This window comes from Falco cherrug, chromosome 3, assembly GCF_023634085.1.
Source record: "Falco cherrug isolate bFalChe1 chromosome 3, bFalChe1.pri, whole genome shotgun sequence".
NCBI classification, from domain to species: domain Eukaryota; kingdom Metazoa; phylum Chordata; class Aves; order Falconiformes; family Falconidae; genus Falco; species Falco cherrug.
The window spans coordinates 28,369,418-28,397,157 of NC_073699.1; the positions used below are offsets into that span (position 1 = coordinate 28,369,418).

Genomic DNA, 27,740 nt, shown 5'->3' on the forward strand with positions numbered 1-27,740 from the left:
GATTAAATAGAAATTACAGTTGCGTAAGGTAATTTAACAGAAATCGGTTATGCAGCCTTAGGGAGAGTTTTATGTTAACTTACAGATCAGTTGAAAAAAAGTCCTCTATAAACGGTACAGTGGTCAGAGCAGAAATATTCATTGTACTTGAAGAGAGTTTGCCATTAAAAACAACCTGGAGTTTGAACACAGTATATGTTTCAATTTGATTTGCTGAGTGTTACTATTTATATTGTAATTGCAGTTCAGAATTTTACTCTTATGTAGAAGCTGAATGATTCCAAGTACTATATAGAAACTAAAGTAGCTCTGTCATGCTCAGTGTGGATCTGCAACTCTTCTGTTGATTGAGACCACTGCTCTTGTAGCCCTGCTGGCACGGCTAGCTGCCGTAGCTGGGATTTCTTTGATACTGATACGTGCTGTGTTTCAGTGTGTAATGCAATTACTCATGGTGCACGCCGAACACATCCCACCTGCTCTGGCCTGCAGTGCTTCCCTGCTCCAGCCCTGCAGGCTGCATACCGCTTCCCAGGGAAGAGCTGGGGCCGCAGCCCGAGCCGATGCTGTTACTGGTGCTGCCAGTTATTCCTTGGGAACAGGTGCAGATGATTCTACCTTCTCATTGTGTGTCTAAGCAGCTGCACAACTGGCTAACCTGACCCTGGCTCAGAATAAACGTGGGTGCCCTGGATCCGCCACCGGACGTGTTGCCACTTCATGTATACTCTTCATTGCTGCTTTTGGGAGGCGGAGGAGCAGCCTGTTAATGCGTTTCAGAGTAAGCTTATGTAAGTTTGAACTCCGGTCTTATTTTAAAATAATTAAAAATTTCAAAACTAAACAGAAGCACATGCTTTTAAAAGCGTGCAGTGAAAAAATCGGGTTTGTAGCTCTAACTTGCCTCTTGGATAAAAAACCCACCTGCTTCTAGTCCCTGATGGTGGGTAACTGCCGTGCTCTGGTCTAGCTCAGTCTTGCAGAGGGGCTTTCTTTGCGCTCTGACTCCCACAGAGACCACGGGGCACGATGCCTTTGGCCTCCTTGTGCGCGAGGGGTGGGGGGTGGGCTCGGGGCTTTGCCCAGGCACTGGGCAGCAGCTGAAAGCCACCAGCCCTGGAGAGAAGCCTCAACGGCAGCAGGGCCCTGGCTCTGCTGCTCAAGGGAGGGGCACAGCCGTGCTCTGCCCTGTCCCCTGAGGGCAGGTGCCCTGCTGCCCTGCCGGCTGCCTGCCTCACACTACAAGGAACTGGGAGAAAAAAGTGGGTGTGGACAAGGGATGGTTTGTCTTAACTGGTCTGACTGTAGCTGAAAGTTCATGTGCTGCGGGAAAGTGTTAGATGACACACATTTAATTTTTCCTTACGATTGAAGCACTATGCTGAACTGCAGGCTTCTTGCTCGCTCTCTGAACTCTTTATTTTCTCCTTTTATTAAAATTCTAAATTTCAAGTAAGGAGCAGCATCTAATTCCCTACAGCAATCTGCTACTGTTTATTGCTGTAGGACCTGATGAGAGCTGTGCGTTTCAAGTACTTGCTGGTTAGGGAGCGGCATGTTCCGATGCTGCCTGCGGCCCGTGCCCGACAGGCACCGCTTCCCGCTGCTGAGAGTGCTGCAGCTACCGAGGGAAGGCGGGTGAAGGTCTTTTTAATCCAGGATTGCGGGGCTATTCCCAAAAACCTGATGAACACAGGCACCTCTGTGCTCTGTGTTACCTGGGAAAGGCAGGGGAGCAGTAACAGTGCTGTGGACCCCCTCCTTGTTACAGTCCCTATCCTTGGAATAATGAGCTTTTTCTCATTTTATATTTTTATGTTTAAATCTCTTTGCAACTGCACAGTCTTTAATCTGAATTAGAGGCATTAGTAGGATTAACCTGTCAGCTACGCAGGACAAAGCTAATTGCGTTTGTCAGCCTGAGTCAGAAAAGAGCAGCTTTTGGGGAGGCAGCAGCAGGAGCTGGTTCCCCTGCCCTCAGTCCCACCAGCGGCTTCTCATCGTCCCTGCTCTGAGCGCCAGCAGCCGCCGGTTACAGGTAGGTCATTTGCTAAATGTTGCCGTTCCCCCTGTAAATTCTGTGGGATATAATACTTTATTTTAATGTTCTCTGACTGAAGCGCTGCAGTAGGCAGCAGTGCAGACCACAACCTCTGTCAAACGCACATCATGTAATGGCACGTGTGCTACTGCCCTCCTTCACTGTAAGGGGAGATAGTTGGTCAAAAATGGAAGGGAAAACTCTCTCAGGCTCAAGAATGTATAGCGTGGTTTGGTGAGTACCTGCATGATTTTAGGGCGGGCTTGCACGTTTTGCTCAACTACACAAGCTCTGAGCATGACCCTTCTCTGTACCGTTAAGAAAAATGCTCCGGTATTTGTGTCACAAGTTTATCACGCTTCTGAAACGGGAACCCCCGCAGTGAGGCGAAGCGGCGGCGGGGCCGGGCGGGTGCGCCGGGCAGCAGCGGTGCGTGCTCAGCAGGGGCGGGGGCCACAGCGCCGTGGGCCGACGCGCTCCCCCCATCGTGAACCCCCTTTAAAAAAAACCCCGAATTACCCGGCGAGCCCTCCCGTAGGCGTTGCCGCATCTGAAACCGCGGCACGGGGGAGGGGGCATCAGGGCCGAGCTGGGGGATCTCGGCCCGGTGGGGGGTCGGCGGCGGGGCCGAGGGTGTGTGCCCGCACCCCCCGCACACCGGCCGCGCCCCGGGCCTCCCCGCGCCAGCCCGGCGCCCCGGTGCGAGTCGCGGCCCCGGCGGCGGCGCTGCGGGCGGGCGCGGTGCCCGGCAGCCATGGAGGAGCCGCGCGGCCCCGCCCCCAGCTCCGGGCCCCGCCCCCGCTCCGGGCCCCGCCCCCGCTCCGGGCCCCGCCCCCCGCTCCGGGCCCCGCCCCCCGCTCCGGGCCCCGCCGCGGCAGCCGCCACGTACCGTTCCGACCCGCTCCCTGGGCCCCGGAGCGCGGGGACACGACCCGGCCGCCCGCCGCCGCCCCGAGGCTTTCCCAGCCCCAGCGGGATGAAGCCGTGGGCAGCCCGGCGGGGCCTGATGGCTGGCCTTGCGCGGGGCCGGCGGCCGGACCAGGCACCTCCCGGGCCTCGCCCCGCGGTCCTGGATCCCGCCACGCGCCGCCCGCACCCTCCGCGGCTGGGGCCGTGCCGCTGGCCACCGCCCGGCACCTGCTTTGACCGGCTGGGGCCGCGCCGGCCCGGGGGTGGGCAGGGCCGGCTTCTGAGTCCCGAGGTGCCCGAGGCTCCAAACCCGTCCTGTCCGCGGGGCAGGGGGCCTGGCCGGCCCGCGATGGCACCAGCCGGAGGGCGGCCGTGGGACACGGCCTCTGGAGCACGGGGCTGGGGGACACAAAGTCTCGCACGCCCACATGAACATTTCCACAAATGACTACAACTTTCTAACCACAAACACCTCGACAGCGAGTTCCCAGCCGAGGCGCATGGCCCTGGGACACCAGCATGATGGGGAAGGCCGAGGAAGCAAAGCCCCCTCCTTCCCCAGCTGTCCTTGACCCCGAGGTGCCCGCAGCCACCCTCATCCCCTCGGCGGTGGCCCGTGCCCCCTCGCTGGTGGCCATTTCCCCTTGGTGGTGGCCCATGTCCCCTTGGCAGTGGCCATCCCGCAGGCTGCCCACCCGAGCCCGGCTGCACTGGTGCCGTTCCAAGGCCGGTGCTGCCGGCAGGGCCAGGCTGCCCGCGTGGGCGCAATGCTGGCGGCAACACGCTCCATGTCATTCCTGCGGGCCGGGGACTTGGCCCCGCGGGCCACTGCACCGATGAGCCTCCTGCCACATGCCCTCTGCCCGCTGCACTGCCATGAGTGGCTGCAGCTGGGGGACGGCGAGGACAAGGAGGAAAGACATCCCTCAGCACCCGGATAACCAGGGACAGGTTTTTCTGGGCTGGGAGGTACGGCGGAGGCGGTGGCTGCCACGCCATTTGAAGGCTGCCGTGTCCCCCGTGCTCCCCCCGGGTTCATGTTGCCTTTCGCTCCCCACCAGAGACACTGGCTGGCGTTGCCGGCAGCTGCTGCCCAAGCCAGCCCTGCCCGCGTGGCAGGCACGGGCGCCCGCGCCACTGAGCCGAGCCATCCCTCCCTGCTGCGCCGCCGGCCTCGCTCACCTCCCCTAACCCCGCCAACCTACAGCACTTCAGCTGAAATTTTCCACTTGAGACGCATGCGAGACCAGAATAGATTTCCAGTGTATGGGTGTTTTTTTCCCCCTGCTAGCTAGAGGAAGGCCAGAGAATTCTTTGCAATGTTTGCTTTTAAAACACCCTTCAGGCGGCCTTAGGGGGTCCCCGCTAACCCGGCAGCCCCACGGGGGAGAGGCCCCTTGGGCTGGAGCGTGCCAGGCTTGGGGCACAGGCCCAGCCACTCTCCCAGGGCAGTCCCAGCCGTTCATCCCTTGGGGCCAGCGAGCCGAGTGCTGTGGAGCCACAGAGCCGTTTTTCTGTGGTGCTGCTGCAGCAGCTGCCGGGCCTGGTGGGATCCTGCGAGAGTGAGGAAGGTCTGGGCTGCCACGGGCAGGGGGAAAGGCAGGAACAGAACGGGATTCCCAGCTACAGCTCAGCTCCCAAAGCAGCGTTTCATTTGGTGGCTTGTGAGGAAAAAAAGAAAAATATCCGCAGAGCAAAGCTGGTTTAGCTTAGCGCATTTTGGCATGCTGTTCCTCTGTTCCTGCCAAATCCATTTTGCAATCTCCCTGGAGCAGGGGCTCTCCCATTGCCAGTGCTGCCGGAGGGCTGGACCCTTGCCCCAGCGGCGGTGGGCAGCCCGCGGCCCTGGCCCCGCTGCACCCACGGCGGCGCCATCTGCACCCGCCTCCGTGAGCTGCTGCTGCTCCACCTGCACGGCTGGGGTGCAGCTCCTGTCCCCTGAGCCCGGGGCCCTGAATGCTTGGGCATTTCTGTGGGGTTCGACCATCTCAAACCTCAAACAAGGCTGCTAACGGGCTGAGAGGAGTCATCCACAGCCCGGCTACGGAAGGGCAGGCACGTAAAGTCCAACAGTGCCCTCGCTGCCCACCGTCCACGCACAGGTCTGGCTCCAGACCCCAGTGCTCAGGACTGGATCCGCTGGTGCCACTCACCTGGCTGCAAGCACGCAGGGCTGTGGCTCTGGGTACCAGCCCTGCACAGCCACGCAAAGCTGCTCCTGACCCAAGCAGTCACTGGCAACCATGAGGCAACACCGCCCCCCCCTCCCCCCCGCCCCCCCAGCTCAGAGCGTCCAACCTCTGTTACACCTGCAGACCAGTTATGTCAGATGCAGCTCTGGCAGGAAAAAACAACTGCCCCGATGTAAAACCCTGGAGGATGCTGGAGTTGGGGAAGTTTCAGAGGAGGGAACTCTGTCTCACCTGCCAAGCGTCCTAACACGTGCTCACACAAGGCTAAAGCACCCGTGAAGAGATGGTGCCCACAAGCCACCTCGTGAAGAACGCAGACGGCCTGCACGCTGGAGCCCTGCACCTTGGCCGCGGCCCAGCAGCACGCAGAGCCGCCGAGGCACAGGCACACTCCGCGCTGGCCGGAGCCGTGCGCTTGCCAGGGCAGGGCTCAGCTCTGCAGGACACCGCTCTGCATGTGCCACGGGTGGCAGGGGAGAGGAGAAGGGTGGGGACAGCGGACAGGGCCACTGGTGCTCACCACCACGCCGCAGCCTCTAGCAGTCCGTTCTGGCACCTTCCCCTGGCAGTGCCAGGATTTCCCAGGAGCTGGGGCAGGCTTCCCGTGCTGCGGGCTGAGCTTCAGCTGCTCGTTCCCATATGACGTGACATTTTCTTTCTATGTGTGAACTTTTTTTACCTTTCCATTGTCTACTTAAGATCCCCCAAACTCAGACTGACAGTGTCCCTTCGAGCTTCTGGGGTTTGTCTCATACCGTAGCAACTTCACCTTAAAACACTTCGTCTTGCAAGCTCTCTGTACCTATATTTTACACACACACATAACGCTGGGCTTTGGGACACTGCTGCAGCATGTCCCCAAGACAGACTTTTGATAAACCAGTCATTTCTTTACCCAGTACAGCTCCCAGCATCCCACTGATTATGCACTCAAATGAGATCGTTTAATTTTGAATGTTGAACGAACAACTGCAAGTCCCAGGAGCAGGGTTTCAGATAAGGCATACAATGGAAGGGTGAAGTTGAGGACATGTGCCACGACATATAAAGCAGCCTGGTCTGGAAAAAGCCAAGCTCAAACTAGCTGAAGGTCCTGACAGCAAGTCAGAAGACATTTCAGCATTAAGTAGATGATTGTTATTTTTTTCAAAGAAATTCACCTTCTGTACTAAGCTTTCTTGCCCAGTTGAGCAAACTGATAAAAGCAGAACTGTGATGCTCCAGCTGAAAGCATAGTGTTTGGCTTGGTACCTAGTTCACAATTAATGTAAAGTTTTTACACTGTCTGTATATTGTTTGTGGATGAGCACAAACAGGCCTATTAAATGATTCTAGCTTTTGTGGTTTTTTTAAAAATCAGTGATCATGGGGTTTCACAGTAGATTTCCTAAAGGCCCTTTTGCTGTGGTTCACAGGCTATCCTGTACCCACAGAGAAAGAGCAAAAGCAGAGGGTGACATGGTGGTTCTCCCATCTCGGGCCTCTCTGGAGCTGGCACGAGTTGTGGATGAGCAACCGTCTCTGCAGGCGCTCCTGAAGGATGATGGATGCAGCCACCACGTTGTCACTCCCTGCGTCTGCTCTCACTGCTTCCAGCCCACAGCAGAGACCTTCCCACTCGGAGTGGAGAGGAGCTGCCCGCCACTCCCCATGCCCCCGGCAGACAGTGGGGGTGCTCCTGCGGCGGGCACCGAGGGAGCAGGGCCCTGGGAAGGGGCTGACGCCTCCAGCACACTCTGTGGCTGCTCCTGATCAACCAGAGTCGAACCAGAGGGTGTTTGGGAGCATGCAAAAGGAGCACATCCTCAGCCTGGCCGCCAAGTCCTGGAGGGGCTTACACCCACGCAGGTACCACAGACATCTGGGACAGCCACAGGCTCTGCTTCGGTCACCAGGGCCACGTGCCAGGCTATAATTAAAAAACCCCAAGGTTATAGGATACAAGCATAGGAGAAGGTGCTGGTGCTTCAGGCACGTGGCAGATACTCACTCCATGCTGGTACTCAGCATTTTGCGTCGCAGAGAGAGCTGTGGGGTGCCCGGTCCTTCTAGGGCTTGAAGTCTGACCTGTCAGCTCTTCTTGAAGCCAGAGAGGAAATGGGGGGGGAAAAAGTGCCTTTGATTAACTGCTGGGGACCAATGATCTGTAAGCATTTCCAAACACCTGCACCACTTCCAGCACTTGCAAGCAAAATAAAATCCGGGGTCCATGGCATTTCAACACTCGCAGGGAAGGCAAAGTAACGTTTAAAAACCTGTCTAAACCCTTTCATTCGCATCTTCCTTCATGCGACCCTAGAGCATAGCCAGTCCCTTGCTCACTCTTGAGTAAAACCAAATTCCAAAGAGTTCTTTATTTCAGTGTGTTACTCCCAAGGAAACCCCCTCCTTGGTGGGAGTAAAACTGGAAAATGTCACCCTAAACCAGAAGTTAAACCCAATATTAAAAGAGGCAAGAAAATCCAAGTCAGGTCTGAGGATGGGTTTGTTCTCCTCACATTTGGGCCTGCTCCAGCATACTGCAGTCCATCTGCTCACCCCCTCCATCACCCAAGCAGCTCAGAAAGGCAACGCTGACACTGCGCAGCCCAAAACCATGCTGTGTGACCCTGCTAACCAGGCAAGGAGGCTGGCGTCCACCTGACCACAGCTGCTTCCACATGGGTAACAACTGGGAGATGTGAAGAGAAGCCCCTTGCTTGCACTGGCCTCCTCTGAGGTGGGGGCCAAGGGTTTACTTGCAGCAGAGCAGCTGGGAGGGCACCAGGATGATATACAGCACCTTGCCAGACACGGGGATTCGCGTAACAAGCTGCCTTGTGAAGCAACACGGAGACAGGCTGTGCTCTCCTCTTCCTGCCGGAACAAAACTGTCTGTGCAACATGAGAGCTTCCCGCCTGGGACCCACGTAAACCGAGCACACGCGGCCCCTGCAGCCTTTCACCTACTAAACTCTGTTTACATATTTCACTCCTTGCTTTTTTCCCACTGCTGCAAACCAATACATGTGTGTGAACGCACGCAGGTATTGCATTTGGCAGGGCCATATGGTGTTTTCCTGACATACATTTGAGGCCAGATACATAGCTGTACTGCTGAGAAATTTAAGATAAGAAAACCTTTCCAGGACATTTAAGCTGTATCATCAACAATAATAAAAGGCCTTTATAAATCTGTATGTTTAAATCTGACAAGCTCTTTGCTACTCTACTCACTGTGAAATCTAGACAGACTGTGACTTAAGAACCTCCTCAGTAAACAAAGAGCAAACGAGTAAGATAAATGGACATGTCTAGAGAAACAAACACTTCTTAAAATTCCACTTAATTCCACTTATTTTTATTTTATGGCAGCAAGAAAGGAGTACTTAGAAATTATTTTCACAGGGAAAAGGTCTTGCCCTGATGTACTAAAATAAGCACAGAATTATGGCTGAGATTTTCAAATCTGCCTAAGGGATTCAAGTCTCCAACTAAACCAAACAAAGTGAGCATCCAAATCCTTTAAGCAGCCTTGAAAATCCTCCTATCCGCGTGCACAGGGCCAGGCATATAAAAGTATACAGAGTTGCATGAGTAAAAGACTTTGTATTTCTTTCACCAAAGGAATTATTTCAAAGGATCCTCAGTATAGAAATACATAAAAACGAACTCCAATGAGCTGCAATATTTGAAATACTGCTTGGTTGGTCTGTCATATGATCTAATCAATACTCATTGTTTATTTAACGAGCGCAGATCTGACCCAAAAGTTTCTAAACCCTCAAGCTCTCTGACACACAGTGTCAGCAAGATTATTTAAGGGCATTTACCCAGAGTTGCCAAACAGCCCTGAAGTAACCAAACAGACCCACACACCATTTGAGTTTGGGCTGGCTGGGCCCCGTGCTATTAATAGTCATCCCAAAGAGGGGAGACAGGCCTGCGCATGCAGGGGCACTCATAGGTCTGCTCCTAAAAACCATGGCTTTGCTGTATCATCTGTGCCATTGTAATTGCATAAAGCTTCCTTCAGCATGGGTTGCTACACTGTCTTTCTTTAGTTTAACAGATGCTTTCCAGACAGAGTCTTATTTCACATACACGCACGCATGTGCCTCAGCTTTGTCTTCCATAGGTATGCTGCCCAGGATGGTACATCACTGATTTCACTATGACTGCAAGCATTCACAACACATCTAGTTGCTCTTAAATGAAATCTGAGCCTTTAATTCACTGCATGTAAGGAAACAGACCTAAACTGTGACAGACTGACGATATGTGACAGCACAGCTCACACAGGGAAGAAAACACTGGGGTGGAGAAGAAGGGGGTGTCACACCAGCTTTAGGAGTTCCTAGCACTTCCCACTTCTAGGGACCTAAAGTCCTTTGCCCAACCAAGGGGCAGGCAAAGCTTTCTGGAGAATTCTTACGGATGTTAGCTGCTCCAGAGAACTATACATTACAGCTTATAATGTAGACGGTCTCATGAGGTTGACATGGATTTCTGGTTAACATCAAAGTTTCCTGAGAACAAAGGAAGCCAAAGGGCTTCCACCTTCCTCCTTTTGTCTGTACTCATGTTCCAGCACTGGTCCCAGCCAGTGCTCACTGATCGTGGACAGGACCCATGAGGATGGCATCTACCACCTGTGCATCCAGGTTCCTGCAGCAGAAGGCTGAATACACAGACAGAATAGAAGTGTGGAAAATGTGACCCATCTTAGCTGATAAAGCCTTTTGTGGGCACAAGAACCCACGAACCCTCACTCACTGCTTTCTCCTCCACCCACACTCACATGGATGCTGGAAATGTCCTTTTTCAGAAGGGCTCTGAAGATGGTTCCTGGTAAGCGCATGATCTTGACTGTGCAGAGCAGGATGTAGCTGTTTTCTGATAGTTAAAACTGTTTCAGCTGCAAAACAAACACAGATGTTACAACATCAACCAGTGTTTCTTTTACAACCAGTGCCATCAAATAAATGAAGAAGGTCTTCAGGAGTGCTTTTCGAAACCAACAACTGGATGCAAGCTTTCTTCTGGTAGGGATCTCTTTTTCACATTCTGCCTCTCAGTCCTTGCTCAGAACAGTTCCCTGCACTGGGATTGACAACTGCAGAATCACACTCTCTTTCTTTTTTGACCAATATCTGCATTTTTGGTCCCTAAACCAAGAGAGACAAAACAGTATTTTGCAAGAATCATTTTATCCTGCCACTAGTGCAGAACAGATGGTTACTTTTCAACAGCATCTGTGAAAAGGCTTCATGGAAGTTCTGAAGTGCTGAAAATGAACGCGACAGCCAAACTTCAGCCATTCCTCAGTGTAGAAACAAAGCTTACCTGCAAAACCCACCTCAAGTTAACCCAGCAACAGGAAAAAAACATTTCACAAAACCTTACATTTCTGGAAGTAGTAAGAAATGACTGTAGATTCTCTCCTGGGGGAATGGAGCTAGTTATATGCAAGCCTTCTCCTGACTTTTAAAAATTATTTTTAAATACAAGCTACACTTCTGAATCAGCTCTGAAATCCACAGGGATCACAAAGCTTTTGACCCCAGTCTTATGGCTACACCCAAAAAGACACACCAGGGGCCTAAGGAGAGATTCATGGTGGACAAGTACATTTCTAAAAAGCAGCCACTGCCCCTCAGCAGAGAAAACCTCTGAGAGATGGTGACAGTCAGCTGCCACGCTGTGTAACACATCTAGGGGGAATGGGGGAGAATGGAAGCTTCTGACATAGGACAGAGGCAACCAGACTGTCCCCTGGGGCAGCTGCTCTGGGAGAGCCTGGCTCCCTACAGGGCCTGAAACCGTCCTCATCTCAAAATCTAAAGTATCCCTTCTTCTCCACTTCCTTTGTGCCCTTGCAAGACCCTCAAGCTTCCTCAACTTCTCCTGCATTTAAGTTCCCGTCACAGTATCTCCTCTCTTCCCAGTTTTTACCCAAGCCTTCTGGCAGCAAAGGGCTGTCTGTGCTGTGTCTGAGCTGCAGCCATGCACGTGAATGCCTGCATGCCAAGCCACCAGCAAACAGGCAGGCCTGAGCTCGCTCGGTCTGCCCCTCCATGAAACTCTCTTCTGCCCAGCTGATGGCTCTCGCTGGCCTTGTAGACACTCACGGTGGGATCCACCTCGCCTCACTTCACCTACTTTGTAGATTCACCCACCTGTGGCAGCTGCCCAGGCTCCCGTTATCGGCACAGGGGATGGAGTCAACAGAACTCAGAGTGCAATTCATCCCACATCAGGGAAAAATGAAACATGCCTGAACCCTGTGGTTTATATTTACTAGCGCTCCACTGTCTATAAAAAGAACTATAAAAACAGATGCTTGTGTTATAAGCACCTAATCTTAGATGAACTCCACCCATAGTGACTCTGGGTACATTTATATTCACTTTGCTATTTGAACCCGTGAACAACCTTGGGCCCAGGGTCAAACAGTGCAAACCGGCTCGCTTCCCAGCTGCTCACAACAAGGGTCCTTTGGAGCGGTTAAGCGGGAGCATGCCAGTACATTTCCCACCCCCCAGGCCTCCTCAGTCTCCCACGCCAGCGCACTCACTCGCACAGGCCACCCTCCACAGCCCTCCATGGCTGTTTTGCAAGAGAAATGTGCCTATAGATCGACCCTTCCAGGCACTGACCTGAACCACCATCCCTTCTTCCCCTCATGGAGGGGAGATCTTGGACCAGGGAGACAGAAGTCACAGGAAGATTCAGCTCGAGGAGGTCTTTACAAAGTTGCTTGCCTGCCTGCCAGCTCTTTAACTCTGGCACATCACTCACTGGGTCACCATCTCAACCAGCCAGAGAATCACCACCACCCTTTGGAGGCTGGCAATCACTTGCAGAGTCGTGGGTACCATAACCAGCTACACAGGCTCAGTCTGCACCGCAGATTCTATCAGTAAAGCATGCCCTGTCTACTATGGACAAGCCAGTGCCCTCTTCTAGAGGAGCTTCCTTGAGGTCCAGGTGCCGCTCTGCATGTCACCTCAAAGAGGGCCCACAGTATCCCTCTCCTTGTTACTGCAGCTCCTGTAGAGTGAATGACTGTGTGACCAACGTGCAGCGTGTCTCCAAGGACGAGCTGCGGGACAGAAATTACTCTCTCCAACAGTGAGCTGCAAGATCAGAGTATGTATCTCCCATGGGGACCTGTGGGAATGAGGTGCATGTCCCCAAAACTGAGCTGCAAGAGCAAAGTGAGCCACACAGAGAATTCAGGGAGCGGTGAGATGCCAGCACCCTGCTGCCATGCAGGTGGTTGGGATGGGCTGCACATTGCATAACCTGCACGATCTCCAGCTAAACCACCGCACAGGGATCTGCAAAGCCCAGGGCTTTGGCACACCTGATGGAAATCTTCAGGCAAGTTTTTCTGTTCACGAAGGCAACCCCACTGATGGGGGTGCCCCCCCTGTGGTCTCTGACAAAGCCAACACCATCTCTGCACATTGTGCATTTGAAGAGTGAACAGGGATCTCCTCTGTAGCCCCTCACAAAGATCTGAGATCACAGTGGAGATACTCGCATTGACCAGCACCAAAGCTGGCTTTCACATAGACTCTTGTTTTAAAAATTTAAAGTAGTATTGCTCAATCATTATATTGCTGCCAAGGGACTATCTGAGCAGCAAAGCTGCAAATCTTACGATGTCTCTTTAAATGAAACACAAGGCCTTGACCTCCACATATTCTTCAAGTGTGCCCTCTGCCCTTCCTGTGACATCTTAAGGGGGAAAAAAATGAAATCAATTACTAATAGCAAGTAGATTGCTTAACGACATGCCAGTGGTGTTTCATACCATGATGCCACGGGCATGGTATGTGAGCCAGGCATCTGGCAAGAGACGGCAGCGGGATATGGGAGAGCTGAAGACCAGCCAACACATATGGGCGGAGCATATTGGGTGCAGGGAACCGAACAGGATGCAGTTTAGTCTGTGGTGCATGCGGGACATGCTACACGCATTTTTGCACCTGCATTTTCCTGTGCAGAGACTATTTGCTTGCTTGAATATGAACTAAGAGAAATATGCAGTAGGGTTGGGATCAAGTATTAGCATCAACTAATTAGGACTGCAGAAGTTACTAACATCTCCATCTCATGGCTGAAACTAGCCAATAGTTCAAAAATTATTAAAGGTAGATAGGTTTAAAGAAAAGAAGGACCTTCATTCACGTGACTTCTATCAAAATACCTATAATGGCAGGTGTAGAAATACCATTACCTGTGTAAGGAGGAAAGGCAAAGCTGTCCCTGCTGACTTCTATACCGTCCATATTGGTATGTCACAAGAGATGCCCTGGCCACACCACCATCTCATCTCCTTAGCACCTCCAAGGTTAGCCCATCAGAAGAACCCTTGAAATGCAGCAGCCACTAAGTCATTGTGTAGTAAGTAAATTCTGTTTTGGCATGAAAAAGCACAAAAATGTGTTTCTAATGCTTCTGCTGGGAAAAACATTTATCTGACCATAGCACACACAGATGGCTTTGTAAGCTATACAAGCTCATTCTACAATGCTTAGAGGCTGTCTCCTTCTCATCTTACTGGATGACAGTTCAGCTTCTCAGTATCTCATTTTGTTAGCAGAAATTCAAATTGATCAGTTTGGTTTTATACTAAATAGTTAAATAAATCATGACACTGGGAAAATGCTGAATATATTAAATGCACCATTCAAAGTGACGGAACATACAGACCCATATGTCACCCTCACAAGCTGAAAGCGTTTTCTGGTATTTTCCAAGCTCTGTCTGCAAATAAACAATGCCACTTTGCCATACTCTTCCACAGCTCTCCAGAGGTATCCATGTTCTTGTGAAATGGCTTATCTCCACATCACACGTAGGACCCAACAATGTTGCCTTTTACTAGAGGTATCAACAAAATCACCAGCATCGCAGAAGTGGAGAAAGACCACTCAAGATACTAAACAAAAATAAACACATGGTCACACCACGGGAAGTGGAATAGGAAGCATGATCCGTGATCCACGTGGAAAGAATCAACAAATCATTCCGATATTAACTCTTCATTTCCACTATAGAAGATTCCCAGGATTGCTTGGACTAAGACATGCAGTGAGTATGTGACTTGGCTGGTTTGCACTGACCAGACACTTGTTCTGGCTGACCTTCCAAAATGACAGATGGGAAGCAGGACTGTAGCTGGTACCATCATCCTGTCCAGTGAACTGAGTTCCTGTAGCAGCCATAGGACCCCAGGAAAGTTCTGGTTGGCATATAACCTGATCCTGCACGGAAAGAACTGAACAGAAACACTCTCACAATCTTCGGTGGAAACCGAGGCAATCATTTATTCACCTAGGTTCTTTCTGCTCTAAAATCTATCCCACCATTTTCTGTGAAACAGGTATACACCTAACACCTGAGGTTAAAAGTACCCCTTGAGGTCCCATTACAAGAAGTGGAAAACGGCTCTTGCTTATTAATATGGAGAAGCCAAGAGTTTAGGATAAAGGAGCAACTTAAAACGCCTTCTAATTCTGCATGCCAAAGCTGTGATAAGCCACAGATAACAGAGCTGTTTCTTAAGAGCAGGGTGAAATTCAGGAGACTGGAGTTTCCCCTGACTTAGCCTCATCCTTAAGACTGCTGGACAGGACTGCAGTCGCACAGCTGGCCAGTGACTTAACAGCCATGTTGCCAATTCTCTTCCCTAATTTATCTTCTCAATCCCATGACAATTTAGCTTTCCACATCAGAAGAATATGACCTGCAGGCTGGATAAGTGGTTTTCTGGGAAATTTAAACTTAAGATACAGTGTAATAGGCATACGTAAATAACCCACAAGTGCTTAAAAGTCAAAATCCTAAACATTTTCCCAACGAAAAACCCAGACATGTCCATTTTCTCCTGGGCAGCAGAAAACCACATCCCCAGCTTCTCTGGGAAATTGAATGGAAAATACATGTGAACTGACAGTGATGCTTTAGCTGCTTTCAGTGATTGCCAGAGAAAATCAGTTTCACTGAGAACTGATCACTTGCCAAAAAGAAGTTTCTCTTCCTTGTCCTAGGCTTCATTAGGGGTGTTTGAGGGGTTTTTTCCCCTTGCCAGGCTGTCCCCTATAGCAGCAGTGCAAACATCAGCGCGGCTAACAGCCTCTGAAGCTTTCCATTGAACGGTGCTGAGCAGGCACGGCAGGACTGGAACTGTGGTGACTCAGGAACAGCCACAAATGCTCCAGAGAAAAAGGGCTGTGAGCAATACTGTGTAAAATGCACATACGCAGAAACTGGGGTTAGTATCATGTAGGGCTGGGGAGGAACATGGTGCTTCCAGCCAAACAGGGCTTGCTCTGTCTGGCAATCAGACTGCTAAAGCAAACTAAAATCCATACACTGAAGTCTTAATGACAAGAAAGTTCTTATTTTCACCTGGTATTCTAATAAGCAATTGCAGAACCAGGACAAAGCAGCTTTTTCCTAAGGTTGGGAGGTGTAAGGAAAATGGAATATGAAGAAGAAGGGAAAAGAACTTAAGAGGAGACAAAAAAGGAGACAAGCTGCCTTGTTGCCAATTACATGCTCCACCACCCCAGTTATCTGATATATAAAGCTCTGCAACTGCTGTCTGTAACAGCAGAGACACTTTTCCAATTATTAATAAATGAAGGCGAGCAGTAGTAGGTGTGCCAAGGAAAAGAGAACAACTCCACACTGCACAATCCTCTCTTGCCCTGAATTCACCGTCTGCTGCCTCCGGCCCTCCTTCCACCCCCTCCTCATTCTCGGTTTGCTCCCCTCCTTCTGTCCTTCCTCTCATGTTCCCCAGCTGCCACTTTCCTGCCATTGCAGAGCTGCCTTTCCCTGGCCACCCCCTCAGCCTCAGCTGCTTTCAAACACCCACTGCATTGCTCTGCATATGAAAATGAGCCGTCACATTTTCCAGCCTCTGAAGCAGAGATTATTTTTGGGAGGGGTGGTTTTGACAGTTCTGCCCTGCAGTTCACAGGCAGAGCACAGGGCAGGCTATGTCAGTGCTGGGGGAGAAGAGAAGGGAGGGTACAGCAGTTTAGCACAGATGCACGGCTCCTGGCTGTGCACGCAGAAGGGGCTGAAGGTCTGTGAGAGGACACCAGGCTCCTGTGGGGTATGGGAGTCAAGGAGCAGTTAAGTCTCCCCACTTCCAAGGACTGCTTCCTTCCCAGGCCAAGGCCAGCTGCTAGCAATGCTGCTACAGGACACACCGCTGAGATGAGTCAAGCCTGCCTGTGGAGGACAGGCACAGCAAAGCCCCTCTCACACAAAGTCCTCATCGCAGCCGCATGCCTGTCATTCGCAGGCCACCAGGCAGTCTCTTCTAGAGCCCATACTCCCTGTCAAATACCACAATCAGCACCAGACCTCATCTGAAGATGTGGCTCAAAGGCCCTGAAAAGGTGAAATGTAGGAAGAACTTTGACCTCCCAGTCCGGTCCCAGCCATTCCGTGCACTTTGATGGCAGCTGGTCAGCGTGTAAGGCAAAATGTGCCGGGCCAGAAGGTCCTGTGCACCTGGACAGTGGCAGCAGCAGACAAGCACTAGCACAGTGGGGACAAACCCCAGGGGTGACAAGGGACTCTAACAGGTGGAGGGAGAACGAGCAGAAGGCTTCCTGGGTGACCAGGAGAGCAGACTGAAGAGAAGAGCAGCTGCAGAAGGTTGCTCTGAAAATTACAGTTGAAAGGAGCTGGTTAAATGCAGGAAAGAAAGATGGCAGCTGGGGAGGCAGAGCTGGGAGCACCTGGGTTGGAGTGGCTGGAGGTGTTGGATGGGAGAAACCAATAGGAAGGATCCAGAAATGGTGAGGGGGTGGCCGGGTATGAATGGCCGTAGGTGGTGCGGAGCAGGCTCTGGCAGGCGCACTGGGAATAGCCACGGGGAAAGGTTTTCATGTAGCGAAAGCAGTATGGATGTCATGGGAAGGAAGGTGGATTAAGAAGTATTAAATATTAATCAGTGGTGTGTGTGCTAAGGGCACATGAGATTGACAACTGGGAAAGGCGAGCCGTGAGGGCTAGTGGGGAACGACCACTGGAAGGGGTGCCGCAAGGGTGATCCTGCAGGACCCACAGCAACAAAGGCAAAGAGCCAAGAGGTGTTACTGAGAAGCCAAAGTGAGTGTGGACAAGGAGGTAAAGCAAGGACAGGAGGAGGGAGAAGTAAGAGCAGGAAAAGAACAAAACAGAACAGGCCACCTGAAGCGGGAGCTGATATTGCAAGTCAGCCCTTCATTATTTTCTCACAGTTGAGTCCAGAAGTACCTGTCTCTGTTGGGCTGCATCCTACTTCATGTTGTATAAACTGAGAGAGATACAGCCAAAACTCCAAAGTATTTACAACAGTCTCACTCAGCGTCCCCTAAAAACTACCCTTACGACAAACCTAAAAGGCATGTGATCCAGCTCAAACGTCGCTATACTAATTTCTTCATCTTCCCATTTTATATTGTGTTTTCCCCAAAAAGCGGTTTACTACTTCCTAGAAAATTACTGCAGAATCACCTTATCTTCCACAAGTAGTCCAGCACATACCTCCAACATCCTCCCATGGCAAGCAAACTAAAACCAGTAACACTATTTCACGTTACAGACCTTTAGTTCACATTGGCAACTGGATTTTTAACACTAAAGCTCTCACTGTATCAGTAGAACTTTTGTGTATATGCATTACACACATGTAAGGGTGAAAAAAAGTGACAAAAATCTGCCTCATTTTCTGCCGATGTACAGACAGAAAGAAGCTGTAAGTTTTGCAGGTGAATTTATCATGTAGGGCTAAACTGCAATGCTGGTGCAAGTTTTGCAAATGTATTTTTAGGGCAATAATACACTTCAAAAGGTATTTCAAAACATTTTAAATAAAAACAATTACAAGCACAAAAAAACATGACAGAACCTGCCATGAACGGAAAACACAGAACTTCACCAAGAGCTATTGTGTATGAGTTCCGCAAGCTTTCTTTCAGCCCAAGCGGATGCAGACAGATGCACTTACGAGCCAAGAAGTCTCTCCCCAGCCGTGCTTCGCGTGACGGTAGCACCTTTTGGCAAAGGAGAGCATGTTCCGGGAGTCAAGCAACCATTTAATCAACATTTTTTCCTGTTGATTTCAGTGGGAAACACGCAGTAAACACATTTTCTCCTGGTAAGACACCCAGAGGTGTGGGATTCAGTGGATTAATCTGTAAACAACTGTTTGCTGCTACTAGTGAAAAGGATCTGGATTTCATCCTGAAGTGCATTCTCTTTTGGGAATTTCCTCTAAATAAGGCAGTCAAGCCAATCAGTTTCCCTGCAGGGATCTTATAAAATCTGGCCAAAAGGCAGGCATACTCAGGTTACATAACAGAAACAGAAGATGGGAGATGCAGATTTCCCGCCATCAATCGGCACATTTTCTCAGACGTGACAACTGCGGAAGCTGCAGCAGTGAGGAAAGAGGCAGCCTGGTGCAGGGGGGCACAGCAGGAGAGCGCACCCCACCACCAGATTTGTAAGGGGTACCAGTGTGAAGCCAATTAACAGCAATTCCAGCTGTACAATGCATTGGTGGAAATGCCAGAATTAAAGTGATATCAGAAAAAAAGTGACTTCCTGAGAATAGAATTACCACTCTCCTATCAATACACAAGTCTTTGAACTAAGGATTGTTTTAAATTATATTTTACTCTGTGCTCGTGTTTTGCAATTGTTATATTCTCATTCTTTCTTCAGACTGAAGAAACTGCTCGATTTCTATTCTTGCAGCATTTTTTTCCACTTTCAGACATAATTGAGCGTTCTGGGAGACTTCCAGGCAAGTTACAGGAGGGCATAGCCTGCTGTCAGACCCCTTCTATCAGTTGGGATCGCCTGACAAGGGGAAGAATAATTAAGCAGAACAAAAGACTAGACCTTGACACCATTGAAAAGGGGACAGCTGTATCTTAGAAGAAGGAAAACATAAAGAAAAATGCTCTGAGCAAATGAGGCTGCACTGCACAGGAGGAAGAGGAGAGATCTCTAAAGTGAAGCTGAATAAATAGGAGAAATGGGACCAAACCCTAACAAAGTATCAACAGTATTTCTAGAGCAGAACAGCACTCTGGCACAAGCAGCGCTCAACTTCTGCAGCCTGGCTCGGGATCCCACTTCTGACAGTCGCAGCCACCTTTTCTGCTTTTATTACAGCTTTCTGACAGGAAAAAGAATCCGCCTTACGCTCTGCACCGAGCAGAACGTACCAAACAGCTCTGGCCCCTCTGGAGCGCCGCAGACTGCAGCGTAACGTACCCGGCTGCGACCCCGCTAACCGGCGGCGGTTGCCCAGGCCAGCCGGGCGGCGGCTGCCGGGAAGCCGGGCGAAGGAGCCCAGGGGCCTGGCTGCTCTCCAGCGGCACACCGCCCAGCCGCGACGCGCCCGGGCCTGCGGCGCCGACCCGCCTGCAGGCCCCGCGGGGCCGGGGCTTCCCTCGGAGCTCTCCCCCTGACGCCGGCAGCGCTCGGGAGCGGGCCAGGGCCCTGCCGGGCCTTCAAGGGCCGCCCCGGCCGGCTGCGGCCTGCACACCCGGGCGGATCCCGACGCGTGGCAGCAACCCCCCACACGCGCGGCCTCCACCCGGCGGGGGCCAGGGGTGACTCCGGGACACGGCCGCGGGCACCCGTGCGCGCCCAGCCACCGAGCTCCCTCCGCCCTGAAGGGCCCCAGGAGCGGCCGGGCCGGGCCGTCCCCCTCGCCACACGCCCACGGCCCCGCTTCACCTCGGCGCGGCGGGGAGCGGGCGGATGGGCGGGGGCCGCGCCGGGGAGGCTGCTCCCCCCGCGCCGCGTGACCTCATGCGCGAGGAAGCGCCGGGCCGCCCCCGCCGCTCCCACCCGCGGGGGGAACATGGAGGGGGGGGAGGGGGCGGCCCTGACTCAGCCGGCGGCGGCGGGGACTTACCGCGGGCCGCGCACACGCCGCGCTGACACACTGGCCACGCCGCGGGGCAGCCGCCGATCACGCGCGGGCGCCGGGCGTCCATTGGTGGGCGCCTCACACACCTTTGCCGGTGATTGGCGGCGAGCGGCCAGGAGCCCCGCCCACCCCCTTGCCCCCCTCCTCGCGCGGGGCCGGGGGAGCTGCCACCTGAATGGGGAGCGGCGAACAAAAAGAGGAAAATAAAGACAGCGGGCGGAGAGCGGCGGCGGCGCGGGCTCTGGTCAGCCTCGGCTCCCGCCACCGGTGAGTGTCCGGCCCCTCCCGGCGGGCCTGCGGACCCCGCGGTGGGGGGGGAGGGTGCGGCGAAGGCGACTGTAGCACCCCTGGGGTGTGCGGAGCGGTGGGAACGGCGCGACAGGGGGATCCCGAGGGACGCCGGGGGGCGGCCGGCGGTGCGGGCGAGAGGAGGTACAGCGGACAGCGGCACGGGCAGGGCATCGGACCGAGGCGGTGGCTGGAGGAGGGGGGAGTCGCGGCGGGGGCAGCGGGGCTGCCGGGCGAGGGAAAGGGAGCCGGGGGACAGCACCCGGGGGGCAGGCGGGCGCGGAGAGCCGCGGGAGGGGAGGGAGAGGAGCTGCCGGCAACCCGTTGGCACCGCCGGCCAGCCTCTGTGTGTGCGTGCCCGGGCGCGCCCCGCGCAGGGGAGCGGCCGGCTCCGCGGCCGCATGTGCCGGGCGGTGGCGGCAGGAGGGGGAAGGAAGCAGCCGGGGGATCCCGGCGCGGCGGGGTCAGGCAAGGCCCGCCGCCAGGACGGGGTGGGCGGTGCGGGGGCCGGGAAGCGGGGGAGAGCCAGCCGTCCCCCACGCACACCGCGGGCGCTGGCGGAGCCGAGCCGCGGACCCGCTCCCCGCGGGGACGCCGTTTCCCTTCCCCCGCGGCGAGGAGGGAGGCGCCGGGTGTGGCGCCGCTGACCCTCGCCCGGCCCCCGCCCGCTGCGAGGCGAGGCGAGGCGAGGCGGCCCCGGTCGGGCTTTCCCCCGCCCGGCCCTGGGGAGGCGGGGCGCGGCTCTGCCGGGGAGGGGCTGCCTTCCTGCGGGCGGGGCGGGCTGGCGGGGAACTGGGTGAAAGGTCGGCGCGCGGCAATACCCACACCGCCGCCGAGCGGGCGCCGATCACGCTTTGTTCACATGCCCCCGCCCCCGGCCGCGCCCCGATCGGCGCCGGCCAATGGGCGCTGGCGCGGCGCGGGGAGCCAATAGAGGAGGGCGGGGGCGGGGCGCGGGGGGGCGGGCGGCGGGGAGCGCCGGCGGGTTGCGCTGAGGTGAAGGTGGCGCGCGCCCAACTGCCGGGGGCAGGCCCCGCCCCTACGCCCCGCGCCCCGCCCACCCCCTCACCCCCTCAGGCCGCCGCCGCCGCCGCCGGGCTGCTGGTGACGGCCGGGGCTGCTCTGCCGGCCCGGCGCCCGGGGGTGGCCTGGTCTCAGTAAAAAGATTCGTCTTACCCGTGAATGCAGCTGCTGGGGGACGCGGCTTCTCCACCCGCACCATCCCGGTGGGGCGGGGCGGGGGAAGTGGCCCGCGGCGGCGGGCGCCGTCCCTCAGAATCCCAGGGCTGTGGCAGGTGACGGTGGAGCGCGCGGCTTAGGCGGCTCTCTGCGGGGGCCGGTTCCGCGTGGGCATCCGTCTGATAGCCAATACACATTCCAGTCGTCCAAGTGGGTGATTTCCCTTGCGTGCACACCTGTGTGAGAGACACCTTTTGAGTATTTTCTGGAACATTTTTGGTAGCTAACACCTTTCGAAGATGTGCATCAGTCCCAATACAGTCCTTTCTCGTGTCAAAATAAGCACAATACTGAGGGCAGTGTTTAAACCAAAACTGGAAGGAGGCTGGAATGGAGGAGGAAGTCTTGTGTTCTTCCCTTTTTTGTGGCCGGGGTGTGTGTGTGAGGATTTTTGTTAAGCTTTCGGACGCAACACTTGCAATATGGAATAACTTAAACTGTTGCTTAGGATCTGGGGAGTTCTGTTGTCTCAAGAAAATACATAACCTGCACCAGATGTCCATATTTCCCCACTAACAATTTCACTAAAAGATTATATAAATAAGAAAGAGGGCAGGAAAATACAGGCATACCCCAACGCGACCAACTGTATTTATCTTGCACTTTGGTTCTTACAATGCCTTCTTATAATTAACTGCAAAGTATTCATACTTGGCATCAGGTTTAAAGTTTCCTTTTTTCCTTCTAACCAAAACAGGAGTGTGAAATGGAGATGATGACTGAGAAACAGAGAGATACTAGGTATTTCTGGAACAATACTCCTGAAAAAAGCGATTACGAAGCTGTAGAAGCCCTTATTTCTATGAGTTGCAACTGGAAATCAGACTTCAAAAAACATGCAGAAATGAGACCTGTAACTCCAGCATCTGATATGTCAGAAGAGAGTGATGAGACTTTGCTTCCTGGAGCAGCAGACTTTAATGTGATACCAGCATTTGTAAGTTTTTGAATTTGTACATGTGCATGCTTGTTTTTAACCATTAGTGTGGCAATGTGTTGTTAACACGCTCCCCCTTAACTGTGTCTCTGTCCTCATACAGTGCCTGACCCCCCCCTACAGCCCTTCCGACTTTGAGATGTCACAGGTGGTCCATCCAGTCGGCAAGTCCCTGGTCGAGGCTGCCAGGCCTTCTCTTGCTGCACCTCGGAGAGAGGTGGAGAGGCCTCCAGCAGCCGGGCCTCTGAAAGCTCAAGCGACAAGTGTTATTCGCCACACAGCTGATGCCCAGCTTTGTAATCACAAAACCTGCCCAGTGAGAACAGCCAGCGTGCTGAAATACCAGGACAGTGTTTCAACGGAAACAAATGATAAACAAAACGCTGAAGCAGAACATTTGGTGTGTTCTGCTGTGGTGCCGAGCAGAGCCAACGATGAGAGCGGTGAACTGCCGGTGGCAGAAGGAAAATCTGCAGAACCAGCTGTTGGTCCACTGCCCTTGAGAAAGCCCTCAGTCAGCAGGCATCAGCCTGTCCCTGGATCAGCACAGCAGGCAGTGGCAGTGGCACCGCCGTGCCCTGCCCCAGGCAGCGGAGCCCCCCCCGTGCCAGTGATTTGTCAGATGGTCCCATTACCTGCAAACAACAATGTTGTGACGGCTGTAGTGCCCAACGCCACGCCAAGCCAGCAGCCGGCTCTCTGTCAGCCCATGGTCTTCATGGGCACCCAAGTTCCTAAAGGTGCTGTCATGTTTGTTGTGCCCCAGCCAGTTGTGCAGAGCACAAAGGCTCCCATGATTAGTCCAAATGGCACGAGACTCTCTCCCATTGCCCCTGCTCCTGGCTTTGTCCCTTCTGCAGCAAAAACCACTCCTCCAGCTGATTCTTCAAGAATAAGAAGTCACATTTGCAGCTACCCAGGATGTGGGAAAACTTACTTCAAGAGCTCCCATTTGAAGGCTCATGTCAGAACACACACAGGTTGGTCACTGTAGCTGGATGTTAAAAATTAATGTAGAAAATTGCAACTGTATACACAACTTGTTAAGGTTCTAGCGATTAATGGATTTGTTCATGGAACAAATTGTGGGGCAGCAATGAAATACTGGGTGGGTTTTTTTCAGCATGCATTATAATACTGCCCGATTGCTGACAGGAAATCTCCCGGAGGGGAAGTTGACTCAGCAGTTTGTTTGTGCTGGACTTGCTTCATGTCAGAAGGCATTCAGTAATACTCCTTAACTAGTGTGGAAGCAAGGCCTTGCCCAATTTAGAGTATGCTTTTCCAGAGTTAAAGACGCCTTATTAGGCTTTGCCTCAAGGATGCCTTCGTTAGAAGTGGGTAAAACTTATGAGATTCTTTTATGAAAGAATACAAGGATCCACTCCGAACTATTCCTACCTCAGTTATTTTAGTGAGTAACTTGTCTGTGCCTCAGCTTTTAATCGCAGTAGCAGGAAGAGCCACATCTGTTTCCACGCAGGTTCACAGTGCGCTACCAGAGTACTGTTACATAAAACATTATTGCAGGTTGCATTTCAGAGGGTAGTTTTGGGCATGCTAAGTTGTTGTAATCTGGAGTTCATGGGGAGCTGAGAGTTAAAATCGACTGTCTGGAGAGGTAAAGAACATCTCAAACTATTTGGTTCCAGAGAATTTTTAACCATTTGTACTACTTAGCCTTGAGGGTAGCAAATCCACATGTTAACATAGCGGCATATGAACGATTTTTCACATTTCATACATACAAAAACAATAGTTGTGTAGACTTTTGGCTCAACCATCGTAACAGAAACTTTTCTTTAAAGAAGTCAGATCCTGCCAGTCAAGGCAGTGGTGTTTGTTGCTCATTTAGTACTCATGGGGTATTTTTCTTTGTCATTTTTTTTCTCTTAGGAGAGAAGCCATTTAGTTGTAGTTGGAAAGGCTGTGAGAGAAGGTTTGCACGGTCTGATGAACTGTCTCGCCATCGCAGAACGCATACTGGGGAGAAGAAATTTGCCTGCCCAATGTGTGAGCGGCGGTTCATGAGGAGCGACCACTTAACGAAGCACGCACGTCGCCACTTATCGGCTAAGAAGTTACCAAACTGGCAAATGGAAGTGAGCAAGTTAAACGATATTGCCGTGCCGCCAACATCTGCAATCGCACAGTGAAAGAACTTACTCTGAAGACAGTGGGATTAACTGTTGTTGCTGGGATATGCCAGCTGAAAAAAGGCTTTTGCTCCTGGTCTGCGGTTCCCCCACGCCGGCTGCTGATGGCATGCAGCAGGGAAGCAAAGGCAGTCTGTGCTCCGTCACAGAAAATGTTGCAGGGAGAACTGGTGGCTGACTGGAATAGCGAGTGTTTTTTGCACTGGTAAGAAGAGAGAAGGGTCTAGAGCAGCGCATATGGTGCCAGTTTTGAGTTTTGAAAATTATTCCTATATACTCTAGATCAGTCACATGTAAGTGTTACTGAAGGTTCGCTGCTGACACTAGAGACCAACTCCGTTTTTAACTTTCAGTTGTCAGTCTTCAGTACAGCACAGACCAGGAAGACAGCAATGTACGGGCACAGCCTTGACAGCCCAGGACGCACTCGCATAAGATAATCTAAATGGGTTTTCTTACTTCTGCCACCTTTTCTTGGTAGGAATCTTTTCCTCCTGTCCGTTCTCTGGCCCTGTCATAAGCAATGATGTGGTGCCAGGCTCCTGGAGATCTTAGACCTGTCCTCCTGCTTGGGGGTGTGTAACACACCCAGCTTTATACTGCTGTCCAGGGGGGCTTGGGGTGGGCATTCAGGGGCACCGCATGGGCAGCTGGAGGGTAGGCACTTTTCTGAATCCTCATCAGCTTTGTAATATTTTTCCAGCTTCTTTGGCAAGCTTTGTGATTATTACAATTGGGCATCATGATGCTTCTGCTTTTGTGTTGCTTATGGTTTCCTTTATACCTTCACACAAAGTATGTACCACTGCATTTTTCATGAACTGATACAGTGCACTTTTAAGAGAAACATTGTAACTGTAAACTATTCGGGTTGATTAAGGAAGAAACCCAGGAGTCTTGGGCTTCTTGATCATGTTTATACTAAAGATGGTTTATACTAAAAATGAAATGGATATATTATGTATTGTATTAAATTAGAAAGTTGTGACTCAAAGAGTAAAATGAGGCAGTAAAGACACCAGCCTAGAATTTAAACTGTAGCTTTTGTGACAAATCATGCATCAACTTTCACTATTTCTATTTTACCATATTATGTTGAGGACACATACCAGAAAGTGAACAGTTTTTAAATAGTGTTTTAGATATGCTTTTTGTGACTACTTTAAAGATTTGCACACTTGTTATGTTGTACTTTATACTTTGTTTACAATAAAATCAATTTTCTTTAATGCAGACCTCTTTTTTTTTAAATTCGTAACAGAACTTACCCCTTTTTCAAGGAAAATAACCTCAAAACAGAATATAGTCATTAACGGGTCCTGACCAATGAAAAGCTATCTCTTAACTTTTGATATTTAAGCTCTGTAAGGCCCACAGGAGCAGAATTTCAAGCCTGCAATTACTACCCTAAAGGTCTGTTTCGTTGTGCTTTTTGTTTTGGTTTTCTTTTTTTCTCCTTGCTCTTCATTCCCTTCCTTTTCTTCAGGCACCCAAAACTAAATGTGCTTATGTGGGACGTTATAACACTGGTGAAAAATACTCCTTTCTGTTGGTGATGGAACTGTGCTGTCTCCCCCAGGATGGAACCCTGCCCCGCTTTCCATCAGGTGGAGGTGGTAGCTGCCGCCCCGCAGCGTGGCATTGCCCAGGGCCAGCCAGACCGCAGCAGCACTGGCAGAGATGTGCGCTTACTGTCACTCTTCTCCAGGCTTGCCCGCCCCATTAGAGCTGTCTCCTGTGGGAGCCCCCCCCAGGAAAGAGGGCAGGGAGGTGAGGGTTTACCTTCCCAGCACAGTTTCTCTGCTTTCTGCTGCCTGCCTGCGTGCAGGGGATGGCCACTTAGTACCGCTCCCGTGGGGCTCTTCGGCCTCCTGCTCTGACTCCCCTGCCTGCAGGGATCCCCACATTTCACAGTCGTGGGGCTGTTGACTCACTGCCCCCCACTGCCCTTCCCTGCGGGGCGTTCTAGGCAGGGGCACTCCCTTACCTTATCCTGTTTGACACAGTGCCCTGTGCAGGGAAAACCTGAGTCACTGCCCTTTCTGCTTGTTCCTGGGGGGAATATGCCATTGCAGCCCAACGCAAAAGAGATGCTTCCCCAGCAGTGTGAGTCCTGCCCCGCCATCTTGCTTCAAGGTATTTTACGTTTCATGGGCATAAGGTAAAACATTGCGACAGCTCTGGGTCTGAAAACCTTCCACGTCTGCAACTAGCCATTGGGCTAGGAAGCCAGGTCCCCTCACCAGCTCTGCCTGGCATACTGAACCTTAAATCCAGTTCTGTGATGTGGGGCATAAAGAAAGTGCCACGCCGCATCATTACCGTGCCCACACCAAGCTGGCCATGGCTCTCCTCTGCAGTGCATGGATGGGCTCTGAACCCCCGCTAGCTCAGCAGGGAGCTGAACTTAAATCAGATTTCCCAGGCAAGCGGTCTCAGGCTGCTGTGCAACACAAGGGGAAGAAAGGGAGTTTCTGCACCGCCACCACCTCCGCTGCCGGTGCTTTCTGAAGAAAATGCAGCTGTTAGTGCTTTTTGTGTGAGCTCCAGCTCTAGAGGTGTGCGTGGGGCATGCCTTGAGAGCACCCGCTGCCGGCACCACTGGGGAGGCTGCAGAGGAAAGCCTGTTTCTGGCATTGCTGGGAGCTAAATAAAATACGGCTTCTCACTCTAAATACAGAATTTAACAGTAAGAAGTGCATGTCTGACTGGTTCCAGCCGAAGGCAGAGCCGTAATTGTGAATTTACCTCGTGTGCCATTTTTTAAAGCTTAACCACAGAAGCCAACTGGAAATTAAACCAGCTGTTCGGGGGTTGCAAACCAAAATACTCTGAGCAAACCCCCATGGTTAGTACTTGGATGCCAACACTGGTGGGTGATGGCTGCGGTGGGGCTTGCCAGGGCAGCCACTGCCCTCCTTTCCTGTGCAGAACCCCGCTCCAGGGAGCCGATCCAAAGGAATCCATGAGATCAGCATAGATTTCTTGGAAGCAGATTTCAGAAGTATCTATAAACCCTTCATCTTGCTGC

The 27,740-nt window shown here is 52.4% G+C and overlaps 2 protein-coding genes across 4 annotated transcripts in view; one reads left to right on the plus strand and one right to left on the minus strand.

Moving 5' to 3' along the window:
* ATP6V1C1 (ATPase H+ transporting V1 subunit C1) overlaps positions 1-27,740 on the minus strand; it is a 162,800-nt gene that overhangs the window by 82,675 nt on the left and 52,385 nt on the right. The gene's annotated exons all lie outside the window — the stretch shown is intronic.
* Positions 1,600-25,938, plus strand: KLF10 (KLF transcription factor 10). Of its 3 annotated transcripts, none has more exons than XM_005431821.4 (4): positions 1,600-2,038; positions 22,314-22,553; positions 22,657-23,533; positions 24,450-25,938. In XM_005431821.4, the coding sequence occupies exons 2-4, from the start codon at positions 22,323-22,325 to the stop codon at positions 24,707-24,709; spliced, it is 1,368 nt and encodes a 455-aa protein (XP_005431878.1). In that variant the 5' UTR covers positions 1,600-2,038; positions 22,314-22,322; the 3' UTR covers positions 24,710-25,938. The 3 variants fall into 3 exon arrangements, with proteins under 3 accessions (XP_005431878.1, XP_055562312.1, XP_055562313.1); XM_055706337.1 differs by lacking the exon at positions 1,600-2,038 and adding an exon at positions 20,079-20,356; XM_055706338.1 differs by lacking the exon at positions 1,600-2,038 and adding an exon at positions 20,404-20,521.

Excerpts from the sequence above, each read along its gene's own strand:
- KLF10 (XM_005431821.4), top strand. The coding sequence starts at position 22,323 with ATGGAGATGATGACTGAGAAACAGAGAGATACTAGGTATTTCTGGAAC. Across the intron at positions 22,554-22,656 it reads TTAATGTGATACCAGCATTT|TGCCTGACCCCCCCCTACAG; the intron begins GTAAGTTTTTGA and ends GTCCTCATACAG. Across the intron at positions 23,534-24,449 it reads TCATGTCAGAACACACACAG|GAGAGAAGCCATTTAGTTGT; the intron begins GTTGGTCACTGT and ends TTTTTCTCTTAG.